Genomic DNA, 13293 nt, shown 5'->3' on the forward strand with positions numbered 1-13293 from the left:
AGTACCATTATCATCCACAACTCTGGTCTGTTCTTTACAGCAATCCGCTGGAATACCAATGATCTCCACCTCCACAAAAGGATCAATGATCTGTGAATCAAATCAGCATAACATAAGCAGTACATATATCATTAACAACACACGCTGTGCTTCCTCAAACTGGATTTTGTTTAGTAGGAATCATGCGCTCACCTCTCCACGGTCTCCTAGCATTGAATCAGGAGGTTTGGGCAGCTGCTGTCCACTGATGATTTTTATCACCACCTGTTTCTTAGGATTTGCAGGCAGCGGATCGTCGTTCAGTGGGTTGAATGAGCCTGGAAATGATTATCAGAGAACGTCACAATACCAGAAGACTCATTTGTTAAGCATTTTTTGAGTGATCTGAAGTATAGTTAGCTCTGTTTATTCTGTATTAATGAGAAATGCATTGTAACACAGATGGGTGTCACAGTGGATGCGTGGTGATAGAGTGAACATGTGCACCTTTACTCATGGCTCCGGGTTTGAGCACATATCCGCTCCCTCCATTCACCATAAACTTGGCTCTGTTTAACTGCATCATGCGTCCATCCGTCTGGTAGTTTAAAGCCACTGCAGGTAAAGCAAAATTACAAAAAACTTTTTCATCACACTGATTCTTTTTATTCCTTCTTTCTATATGTACTCTCTTTTTTGTCGATCTTACTTTTATCTTTATTCCCTTTATATACTTAATTTCTAATTTCCATCTATTTCACTCTTTTTCAAAATAGCGTCTTTTTTTCATCATTCTGTCTAGTCTGACTAGTCTTCCTTCTCGCTTTACCTCCCCTTACACCTTCTACCTTCCAACCTCATTTGAATTTTACTCAAATAAATCATTTCAGGCATTTATTCATCTGTGTAAACCTAAATAAACCGGATGGTTTAACAAACTTCGAGGTTTCATCATGGCCTGGTAAACATTTTGCTCAAACAATCAGGAGGCAAAAGTCAGAACTCAGCTGCGCTTCCACAAGTTCCAATTTACTCTTGTTTACTGGACCCTTATGATGACACACACGTGCACACACGCACACACATCTGGGGCTCTTCACCCATTTACGTCTCTCGCTTAACACCTGCTCAGACTAATGCCACACTCTCTGATTCTCTTTCTGTGTTTCTCCCTTGTCTTCCTGTCTATCTGGTTTATTCTTATTAAAAGCTTTTAGATTCTTTCCTGCTTCATTCCATCTGATTCCGTTTATTCATCCTGCAGATTCTCCAGCCGCAGAGGGAAATGGAGCATTGATAACAGTTATTCATCTCAAACTACAGGGGCACGTGAAGAGGGAGATGAAAATAATAATGTGTGCGAGGGTTTGTGTGTCTAAGCCTTACTGTCAGTCTCTTGAGGAGAGTTTGTGTGCGCAAGTGCAAATGTGTTTTCCTTAATTGACTCGACTCATCCAGAAATGGCTAAGTTGTCAGTTTGACAGCCAAGACCCAGATGGTATGTGCAGCAGGGAACATATGGCATACGGGACAGAACCGCTAAAAAACACAGCATGCGCACATACACACTAACAAAAGGTCAGGAGGTCAACACGGTCATGAGTCTGCCGTATTTGACTGAATCAACAGACCATTATAAACAGTGTCAGTCAATACCATGGTCAAGTTGGGACAAGAAATACTACTAGTTAGTTTAGTTTAGTTTAGTTTATTGTCCTTGTATTAGAATACAATGAAATTACAGTCCCCCTTAGTGCAGTTTAAAAAAAATACTATTAACTACTACTAAGTTTCAGTGCCATAAAATAATAATATTTAGCTAATTATATAATAAAGAGTTCTCTTCACAAAACAAAATTCTTTTAAAAACTTGGTATAAAATCCTTATTGCTGAGCCATGCACATTGAATCGACAACACTAAATATTTCTATATTTGCATGCATGAATGCTCACCTAACTGGCAGCCCACGTTCCAGTACGTCTGTGGGTTGAAGTTGCTGGAGTCGATGCGGTAGGCGGAGGGATAGATCCGAGAGAGCTGCCGCTGGTTAAAAGTCAGGAAGCGCTCGGCATGGTGGTGCACCAGGTGCTGAGCCCGCGTCTCACTAAAGGACAGAACATTATGGTGCGATCCTGAGAGAAAAAGTGCAGAAACATAAAAATACAGAAGAGAGTTGGAGACGATGGTTCATTTGTCAAGAAATAAGAGTTCGCTAAAACGACTGTAGAAAAAGTTAAACAAATATGCAGTTTATAGAAAATATTTATCCTGAAAAATGTACAAGAAATAACACATTTTAGTTACAGAAAAAATGTACAGTATATATGTCTACATAACTCATTCCAAGCACAAGACAAAAATAAAAACATCTGCTATCATATTTCACTGGTAATGTAAACAAGCCTATGCCAGCATAGAAATTGCAAGCAGACAATAAAAACAGAAAGTCTTACCCTCATCTAAACACTCCTGAGACACCACAGAGTTGGTAAACACCACAAGATCCGACAGATCTCTGCTCAGCTTTATCGTTTTTCTCCTTCTTCCACATCTACACACAAACACATAACAGGCAAAAAATAATTTCATGCAATTTCTTTGCTCCTGCTTTAGACACAAACACATTATGAACGCTCAGATATCACAGGAAATTACTTCAAAGACATGTGTAACATACAGTAAGCAAACAAACAACCTTAAAGGCTAGAAACGCATCCACAAACGAACAGACATAGAGCTCTCTGTGTACAGAGTGTATGATATGGTCATATGGTCAGAAAATATTAAGCCGTTAAAAAAGAATCTTCATCAAAAACGTTTTCTTTCAGGAAACCTTCAGACAGACAGGGAGTGAGTTTGAGACATAGAATCACATCGAGGTCTACTAAACACTAAAAACGAAACCGCTAAAATAAACTCTAATAGCAATCTGTTCAAGCAATCAGTAAATACTCACAGCACATGTTTAGCCTTACGATGTCAAAGAGATGTTTTTCAGAGAAGATTAGAAAAGTGTCTTGAAGAGAGTTGTCACAAATGAGTTACCTCATGGTGTTACATGTAGTCAAATTCTCATTAACATCAGACGCTAACAATCTCTTCATGATGTCTGCAACATTATATCTTTTAGCATTACTGTTCTCATGTCACAGGCTGTTGTTAAGCTACGAGTCACGTGATGTTGTCTCTGGAAAATCTTGTGTTGCTGCGGGCTGCTGGTCTTTCAAATACTGCTTAAACTCAATGTGATATTCACTCTGCCCTCTTTCACTACATGTGAGTGGTTTCACGTCTCTTTCTTTGTGCTCTTGTTTTGTTTAAATGGCATCTCTTTGCAAAACCAATGGCTATAGTCCATATTGCTGGGAAAAAAACAGGAAAAAGAGCTTTGTCATAAACAACTGTAGTGGCCAAAAGTGCACCATGTCCGAATGACATACAGTATGTGTATATTTGCCTTTAATAAGTCCCCTCATGCCAGATTTAACCATAAAAATGGTAAAACATTTAGAAAACACTAAACTTGGCTTAAAGGTCGAGTGTATGAAATTTAGCAGCATCTAGTGGTGACGTTGCGAATTGCAACCAACGGCTCAATCCACCCCTCCCTTTCGAAGCACTACGTTTTCGCTTCTTTGCCAGAGGAGATAACGTAAGTATGAAACGCGCACTGTAGAGTAGTTTGTCCGGTTAGGGCTAATGTTGAAACAACAAGGTGAATCCATGTAAGGGGACCCGCTGTGTTTGTAGATAGAAGGTAATAAAAACATACATAGCTTCATTATGTAAGGTCTTTATACACCTCTGAAGACATAGTGATGTATATTATATTGCATTTCTGTCAGAAGATCCTCCAAAAAATTACACAATGGACCTTTAAATAAATAAAATAAATTGACCCAAATACATAGTTAGTTATTTTACCAAATTATTTTGCAAAAGGGCATAATAAAAAAAATCAAAGGGCAAAAACTACAGCATATTGTCGCTGTCGGACTGACACTGTTGCTCATATCTTCAAAACTGCCAATTTAAAGGAAATAAAAAAAAACATTTCATTTCTTTCTGTGTTGTCAAAGATGACACGTTCATTTCAATACTTTTTATTTGTTAAATGTTTGCAAAACCCAAAAAAACGAAGGATGACCAATTGTAATGATTTGAAAAGAGATATACTGTAGAACAATAGAGTAGGATTGTTTTCCCAATACGTTATTCAGCTTAAAAAAAAAAAAAAACAGACAGACAGCTAAACAAACAGACAGACAGATGCCTGTTGGTGTGACTGAAGTGTTAGACAGCCAGTCCGACAGGTAACATTGTGGCAACAGAGGCCATTAGGACACACCTGCTAAACTGTCCTCCTGATGTCTCCTGCTGACTGTCATCGTCGGTTTCAACACTCTGACATTTCAGTCTTGATTTGGAGTGCCTCTGTGAACACACACACACACACAAGCTAAATAAGTACATGGAGAGAATGTGTACTCGTTTGGATGGGTATTAATGAAATTCCTCCTACACACAACAGAGAGAAAGAATAGCACAGACTTGTTTTAAAGGGCACACTTAACATAACCACACAACTGTGTGGATTAATACATGCCAGGCGTGAACAGCGACTAAATCCTTTAGCTTTTTTAGGCCTCGCAGTGCATGAAAGCTACAGTAATTACAGGCTTTACACTCGCTACTAACAAAAGGAAAACCTTTGAGACCTCATAAGCACACATACAAAACCAACATCATTGAGAGTGGGAGGAAACAGCAAGCGTGCCCGCCCACTTCCTGCGGGAATGACAAAGGAGACGGATGCGATCTGCAGGAGACGAGAAACCGCAACATATACCTGACAAGCCTGATTACATTTGAGTAAAAATAATCAACGTATAGACGGCTCAGTACAATAGGCCACGATTAAACGTATGGAGCAAAAACTGCATGCCGCATGTTTGCTAGCTTCATTGATCTGTTATTGAGATGCACAATTACACACGAATCAGTGTACGAGATGTAGATCAATAATGTGTTTGGAGGTTTCATGCAGAGGATGAAATTTGAGATTCTCTGGAGCTTAGAATTGTCATTATCTGTGCACACAATAAAACAGGACCTAAGTGAGTATCAAATATCAACATGTGTGATTAAACAAAGTATGAATACTATAAACCTCAGCATCTAAAGAGAGTACTTCACATAAATCCAAGTTTTACAATAAGAAATTGAGAGTGTTTTAGGTTTGGTCAGACTAATAGTTAGGATTTAAAGGTCCAGTGTATGGTGTTTAGCGGCATCTAGTGGTTAGGTTGCGAATTGCAACCAACGGCTCACTCCTTCCCTCCACCATCCCTTTCGAAGCGCTACTGTGGCTGACAAAGAACTAAGATGTCATCACCTTTTCGCTTCTTTGCCAAAGGAGGTAACATATTTACGAAAGGCACTCTGTAGAGAAGTTTGTCCGTTTAGGACTACTGTAGAAACAACATGGTGAATTCCATGCAAGGGAACCCGCGCTGTATGTAGATAGAAATAGCTCATTCTAAGGTAATAAAAACATAACGCTTCATTTTGTAAGGTCTTTATACACATCTGAAGACATTGCATTTCTGTCAATAGATCCTCCAAACAATTACACATTGGACCTTTAATATAAAAATGAAGCACTCAGGCCTCTAGACTAACACTTGAGAGAGGTGGCACTGGTGCTACCAAGTTATTCAGTTGGTGGCACCAGCCCTTAATTTCGTGGGGTGAGGTAACAAAAAAGAATCACTTAAACTTCATTAAATGTGTTTAATACATCAATAAATCATTTAGAAATTAATACAAATCATGGTTTATGATTTTTTTTGTATATGTAAACTCTCTTTCAACACTTTACCATATTTAAAGCACATCTTTCTTAAAGTTACTTTCTTCCTTTAATTGTTGTGAACAACTCATATAAGAGAAAACAATTTCTTTAATATCAGTGAGTGTTTTGGGCCCATCCTTTTTTGATGAACATTATAAACAGAAATCTTTATTATGCTGCTGCCCCTTTAAGAGCTCGCGCGCTACACTGTAACACACATGCGTTTTGTTTCTCAACTGTTTGTTCACGAAACGGACTACTTTTACGATGATTCTAGTTAATATGGGAATTTTGTGTTTATATGTCCGTTTCAGGGAAATAAGGCGTAAAAGAGAACTCTAGGACTCTCTAGGCGCGCACATACCTCAAACAACCTGCGAGACCTGAAGGCTTTTAGTGATTATTCTTCATGAAAGCTGCATTGATACACGTTTGGCTTCTATCAATAGCAACTTACAAATAAATAGTATTTAGCGTGATGTATAACGTTTTGTATGCTTTGCAGTGTTGTTAGAGAGCTTTATACAATAGTTTAGTGCATAAAGTTTAAACACATGTTTCCTGCATTAGCTTCACATGCATACAATACTTGCAACACATTTCGTTATCTTTGCTGTTTTGTACCTTAGCAGGGGAAATTCTTGTATTCTGCATATTTATTTAAGTTGCAAGATTGAGCGCTTCACTCGTCTGCTCTGTCGGTCCATCCGCTTCATCATAGCATTAAATGCGCCTCTTACACCCTCGCATTAGGCTACGTCTTTGGGGGCGGGGGCACTGATAGATAAGAGAATTGTTAAGGAGGGGAGACGAAAATGAGTGACTGAATGCGCCGCTTGCGCAATATAACATTTCTGCGCATTAAATTTCTAACGCGCAAAAAAAAAATTATAGAGTGATCAGTTTGGCAGTCGCACCGGTGCGACCATTAAGAAAAACTCCCGCACTGGCAGGAAAAATAGTCGCAAAATGCAAGTCGCAGCCTAGAGCCCTGAGCACTGATTCCAAAGCCTCTAGGGAGTAAAGTGGACAACATCTGATACTACAGACAGACACAAACAGGCTACAGCAGAGACAAAGAGAGAGAGAAAGTTAAACAAAATCAAAAAGGCTCAATGTCCTCTATTCTGACCTTGTGCTTGAGGTTGCTGATAAAAGAGCGACTGTGGGATTTCTTCATGCCGTCTTTGGAATTCTAGAAAGCACATAAACAAAAGCAATTACAATGAGAGAAACATAATTCATCAAATTTATTAAACCCCTGATGACAGAATCCAGACAAAAATATCAGTCTATACACGAGTTTTCTATTTTAAAAGAGGGAAAAATTCATGCGTTATGGATGTGACAAAAAAGAATGCACATTTTTGAGAGACGACATACTGTACTTTGTAGGATTTGTGTGAATTAAAATGTGCAAACCAGAAGCAAATGAGGAATATGTACCGTTATGGAAGTGACAATTCACTTACCAGACTACGGCAAATTAAGCTTTAAAAACACAAAAAATGCATAATAACTTTAAGAGAGACTTCACATGGGTATTTAAACCACCAAATATTGACATCTGACTTATCAGTATGGTGAAAACATTTAATACAAACATTTTCATCTTAAGGTTGACATTTGCATGGAATCGCGCATATGCGGTCAATAAAGTGTCAATAATTTGTCATGTGGGCTACTTAAAAGGGGATCATTTTCCACATTTTTGAACATTTCGTATATAATTTTGAGTTTCATTGAAGACAGAAACTTGTGGATTTTGAGCAATACAAGATGTAATCTGTTCCTATAAGGTTTAACTCAGTCAAACATCAGTGTTACAAAGCATTTAAATGAATATTCGGGGTCACACATCACCAGAGACAACATTAGCATAAAAGAATCTCCAGACAGACTCTTAATTTAATTGCTCTCTCAACAGGCCTCTGTGTTTTTCTATAAATATTATGCAGGAACACTGGAAGGGAGAGAAAAATGAACGTTTAGAGGGTGCAAAGTCCAATGATAGGACAAGAAAAGAGGCAGAAGGAATATTAATTAAGGGATTCTCTGTCTCTCCCTGGATTACGGGTGTGATGTGTGCGAACTGATTAGGAATTCCAATTCCTTTCTTTCTTTTCTTCAATCTCTCCACAGAAGCGCCTCAGAGCCAGCCTCAGCAACATAAAGATTTGGTTTGAGAGCTACCTTTCGCAGGTTTCTCTGCAGACCCTCGTGAGTGGCACGGAGCAACGCTCTGATGGAGAAGCTGTCAGTGTCTTCTTTATCCCCGATCAGAGACTCCTTCATCAGAGAGTCGAGTTTCTTCCTGATGTGGGTCTCTACCTGGTGCTGACTGGTCCCGTTGGACTGAAATGCAGACAGCAAAAGCAAAAAAGAAGGTGTAAAAATATGCAGCTTATACTGTAAAGAACAAATTCTTCAAATATAAAGTTTATGCATAAAAATGGTGTCTATTCTTTGTAAGTGTTGTGTTGACCGTTTTTACTTTAATAGGTATCCATCAATCTTTCTTTCTTTCGCTCACTTTTTCTTTTATTATTTATTTCTTCCAGCAGAGATCCAGCATTTCTCTCGCATTTCTTGACACGTTTAAGCAGCCGTGTAATGAGATGAGACATAGAAACCTTTAATTGGCTCTTGGTAATGACTTCATAGACTGGATCATTAAACATTAATTACTCCTAACAAATCAACAGGAATATTTTGTAAGGATGCATTAAAAGTTTATTAGAGAAATCCCGATTGACCAAAATTACTTAACTAGAAAATCAATTTGTTCCTGGTAAATGAGTCGTTTTGAAAAAAATGAGCATGTTCAATACTGTTTTCGGCATCAAAAACCAGAAGCTTGATGAATCTGTGTCTGGAAGGCTTGTGCTAGTGTGGCTAAATACATCCAGTGGTAGTGTTGTGGCAAGACTGTCTGCTGATGTTACTGTTGTCTATTTAGAGGCGTTTCCACACAAATGGGAGCCTGCTGAGGTTTCGGGCTGTGATTGATCGCTTTTTAAAGACTGACACCAACAGCTCACTGTGAGCCAGTGTGGGGAGGAAGCCAGACCAAAAAAAAACTGCCAGTGAGAGGGACTCAAATGCAGTGGAGAAAGAGAGAGAGAGAGAGAGAGAGAGAGAGAGAGAGAATGTGATAATGCGTGAAAAGGTGGCATGGCAGCGCATGAAAAAAGCAACATAAAAGCTTGAGTGAAAAATGTAGGAAATGACAACACACACACACACACACACACACACACACACACATACTGTATTAGCCTGGCTGGACTGGGGGCAAATTAGATATTCTGGTTGGGCAACAATTTTTCTTGTAATATAATCATAGTTCATTGAATGCATAATTTTCACATTTTCTGTCATTATTCATTATTAAATAGATGACTCAAATGAGAAATATTTAATGTTTAATTGTCAGCTGGACATTTTTGGAGGGGCCCAAGGAAAATCTGTGGGGGACCTTCACCCCCTAGCCTCCCTCTTTTTATGCATGCTATTTAATTGCAGCTATTTAAATAGAAAGTAAGGTTCTAGTATCCAGTACACGTGGACAGACCATAGATATAAATAACTAGATACCGCATTCAAGCGCTCCAGCCACGTAGACGTGTCCGCCATCTTGGAACGGTCCACTGACGTCACTCACAGTTTAGTAGAATGCCCCAACACTGCGCTGCGCAGCCATGGCTGCGAAAACCACGGGGATTTACATTCCCGAAAAATGGGATAACCTTTCGTTGTGGTCATGCGTTTACACAACAATGAATAAGTTTTCATAATCATACACAGTCAGCTGGATTTTAAATGTTAACGGACCGACTCACACAGTTACAATATGGCGGACAACCTACGTATAGCATCCCATAGAAACAGATGCTAATGCGGCATCTAGTTATTTATATATATATATATGGGACAGACAGTTATACATAGAACATCAATATAAACAGAGCTTCTAAAATTGTTTGGATTCAACGCGACAGCCCACGCAACTCAGTGACATTAACTGTGGTTTGCTTATTTTTATATTTGTTTACTTTAAATATAGCAACATTTAGCCATATAAAGAGAACAAATACTTTTATATAATCCCATTTGTAATTATTTTTTTGTTTGTTTTTTGTATTGATTTTTTTATTTAATTTACATCTTAATTTATATTATTTTATCTTTTATTTCATTCATTATTATTTTTTATTGATTTATTTTATTGATTTAATTTATTTTACATTTTTACTTTATTTTATAGTTAACAGCATTTCATTTCATTGATCACAATTTTTATGTTAATAATTTATTTTTTAAAGTGTCTATCAAAATATTCCAAAATGCATACGTACACTCGTTACCTTTCCATCTCTGACTAGTGTCTGTGTATGCTTGTGTCTCAGTCTTACCGTGCTGTTCTTCATCTTGAAGTCATCTTCAATCTCATCAGCGCTATCATCATCAGACACCTCGCCCTCCTCTGCATCTGCAGACAGGTACGGAGATAGACGCTTCCCCTGCAGACAGACAGATCAATTCTTTCATAATCCAAATTAAATGTCGTTACTTCCCAATGCGTTTTAGATCAAAAAAATCATTATCACTGTGAAATACAAACAATCATTCCAGCGATACACAGAAGGCAAGATTATTACTGAGCGTTAGATTGTTTTACACCACTATTCCAAATATTGACAGCACTTTACGCAGCCACTCAGAAATTGATTCTAATGGCTGCTAGCCACAGCAGAAACTGTATGCAGCCCTAAGGAAAATGAAATTACATCTTCTTAATGACATGTAGCCAGCAGCTATGACCCTGCAGCTCTTGTCATAGAATCCATGTCATTCCAAACCTGCTCTCGAGAAAATACTGGGTTATTTTCAGCCCAGCATTGGGTAAAAAGGAACAAACCCAACCATTGCTTTAATATCACAGTTTTTATCAATATTACCAGTATTGTGACACCCTAATTTAAGAATAGCTCTATATAATGTAACAAACTTTCACTATTAATTACGTTTCGACCTTCTGTTTCTAATCATTTTCACCTGTCTAGCACTCCAGACACTTTACTATGACAGCAGAGCATCCTTCAGTGACCCACAGCTCACTGTTTATGTTTGCCTGAGGATAAACAACATCATCTTCGACACTCGAGAGCACTGAGGCCCATTAAAGGGTCATTAAACCTAAAACTCCAAGTGCAGGCCCCTTTCCAGCTGTCCATTTCTTTCTCGCACACACATAAACATCAGTGGGAAATAACAGCGCTGGTAGAGACGAAGGTAAAATCAATGCTGCTTGACCTAGAGATTGTGCAGGAAGACAGGATGAGCGCTGCTGTCATCGAGACATGATTCAAGCATGCGTGTTGATGCAGGTGTGTGTGAGAATGTAATCAAAGGAGGCCGGGAGAGATTTTGCTGAAGTGTGCTTCAATCACAAAGCGTCCTTGCTGTGTTTGAGAGGCTGGCGGTTTTGTTTGCTTAACTGGGTGGGCCCTGTAGAGCGGCACGCTGGCAGTGCCATCTGTCTTGACCTGCTTTACTAATGCCAAAGGTTCCAGCAAGCGCAGTGACGTCTGCGTGTACTGAAGAGTCGCAGAGCAACACCCAACCAGGGTATCTGCAGGTTTCTGAGAGTTAGATTTAAGACTTTTTAAGACCTTTTTAATACCGTGCAGAATGAAATTTAAGACCAATTTCATAGCAACAAATTTGCACTTCCCCATGGCTAAAGCTCCAACTTTTCTCCATGTGGTAATGTCCACTCACCTAACGAACCCCCCGCGAACGTGTTATTTGTTAGTTGGTTCCGCCTATTTTGTTCTGCGTGACAAATAGACATACATGATTTTAAAACGAAAATAAAATCTTCTTTACAGTGTCGGTTCGACTGCATTTCTAAGACCTTGGAAAAGCAGACTTAAGACATTTTAATGCTAATTAAGGCCTTATTTTGACACTATGGAATTTAAGACATTTTAAGACATTTTAAGGATCCGCGGACACCCTGCCCAACTCTCTCTTCCACATGACCGCACGCCACTGATGACACCCTCATGGACCGAATGATGAAGCGTCACTTTTGCAAGGGATAACTTAGTTCACTCAAATTAAATATTCTGTCATCATTTATTCACCCTCATGTCATTCAAAACCTGTATGTGACTGTTTCCTCTGTGGAACATAGATATTTTGAGAAATGTCTCTGGTTTTGTGTCCATGCAATGGAAATCAAAGGGGGCCAATGTGGTTCGGTTATCAACATTCTTCAAAATATCTTCTTTTGTGTTCTGCAGAAGAAAGTCATACAGGTTTGGAATGGCATGAGGGTGCAGTAAATAATGACCATTTTCATATTTTGGTGAACTATCCCTTTAATATGCTAACAAAACTAACTTAGTATAAACCAGGGGTGCCTCACATGTCCTGAAAAGTGAAGCTGCGGGCTCTTTGATCGTCCCCTGGTGGCTGGTCCTCTTGAAAGAACCAAGAATCAAAAAAAAGAATTCACTCACAAATAGGAAATCATTAGGGCAACTTATTCTCCACATATCCAACTAAAGAACTACTGTAGCCTATAAGAGCAATATTAATCGCATAAAATACCTAGAAAAAAATGTATATTCATGATATATTGATATATTCATGGTAAAACAGGTACAGTATAGAAAACACAAAACAACAATTGTAAACCCTCCTGCAAATTTCTAGTTTTCTATATAGCCATATGAACCCTGAATATAGTAATAAATCAGACCAAAAGCAGGCGATGGACAAGTCTGAAATGTAGATTGAAATAGCAGGTGCAGGAGCCAAGTTAAACCTGGAGTTGCTTTAAATGGGGAACAGGGTGTCTTCAGTTCAAGTTGTACCTTTATGAGTATCTTTCCCATCAGGCTGTTCGGGCTGGGAAGCTGCTTGGGGTCTTTGTTCAGGGCCTCCCACACATCCAGCTTGTCTCCCAAAATCTCTTTTAGATGCTGCGCTATCTTCTTCTGCTGCTGAATGCTGCAGTGATTCTCTATGGACAGAATCACCGGGAACCTAAAGGAGTGAGAGACCGTGAGAGAGAGAGAGAGAGAGAGAATCAGTAATCACAAACTAGGCAACAACAAGAAGAGTCAGCAGATGCTCCCTGCCTTCAGATTCTGTCCTCAACATCTATCTTTTGTTCTTATTACTTTCATCTTCTGCCATGTGCTGTCTGTCGCTTCTGCTGTCTCACTGTTCCCTTTCTCATAAGCGTCTGTTTCTTTGACTGTCGCTCTCGGCTTCTGTCTGTTCCCCACGCTGCTTGCTGTCATTCTCAGCTTCTGTTGACCTCATACATGATCTGCACACCCACCAAATCAAACTCGACTTTGGTCTCTCTATTCTCGTTCTGAAATACAAACATTTCATATTCTAAAAACTGCTTCAGATTTCCTTAGTGTTTCTAGAAGT

At 38.9% G+C, this 13293-nt stretch overlaps 1 protein-coding gene across 1 annotated transcript in view; it reads right to left on the bottom strand.

Annotated features, from left to right (window-relative positions):
• The window catches only part of plch1 (phospholipase C, eta 1), a 45204-nt gene that overhangs the window by 7743 nt on the left and 24168 nt on the right, over positions 1-13293 (bottom strand). The window contains exons 9-18 of the mRNA XM_057347746.1: positions 12723-12894; positions 10251-10358; positions 8029-8190; positions 6968-7030; positions 4330-4415; positions 2435-2532; positions 1934-2113; positions 487-594; positions 193-317; positions 6-90 (exon numbers count right to left, since the gene is read on the bottom strand). Coding sequence (XP_057203729.1) covers positions 6-90; positions 193-317; positions 487-594; positions 1934-2113; positions 2435-2532; positions 4330-4415; positions 6968-7030; positions 8029-8190; positions 10251-10358; positions 12723-12894 — 1187 coding nt within the window. The remainder of the gene's footprint in view (positions 1-5; positions 91-192; positions 318-486; positions 595-1933; positions 2114-2434; positions 2533-4329; positions 4416-6967; positions 7031-8028; positions 8191-10250; positions 10359-12722; positions 12895-13293) is intronic.

This window comes from Triplophysa rosa, linkage group LG12, assembly GCF_024868665.1.
Source record: "Triplophysa rosa linkage group LG12, Trosa_1v2, whole genome shotgun sequence".
Classification (NCBI taxonomy): Eukaryota; Metazoa; Chordata; class Actinopteri; order Cypriniformes; family Nemacheilidae; genus Triplophysa; species Triplophysa rosa.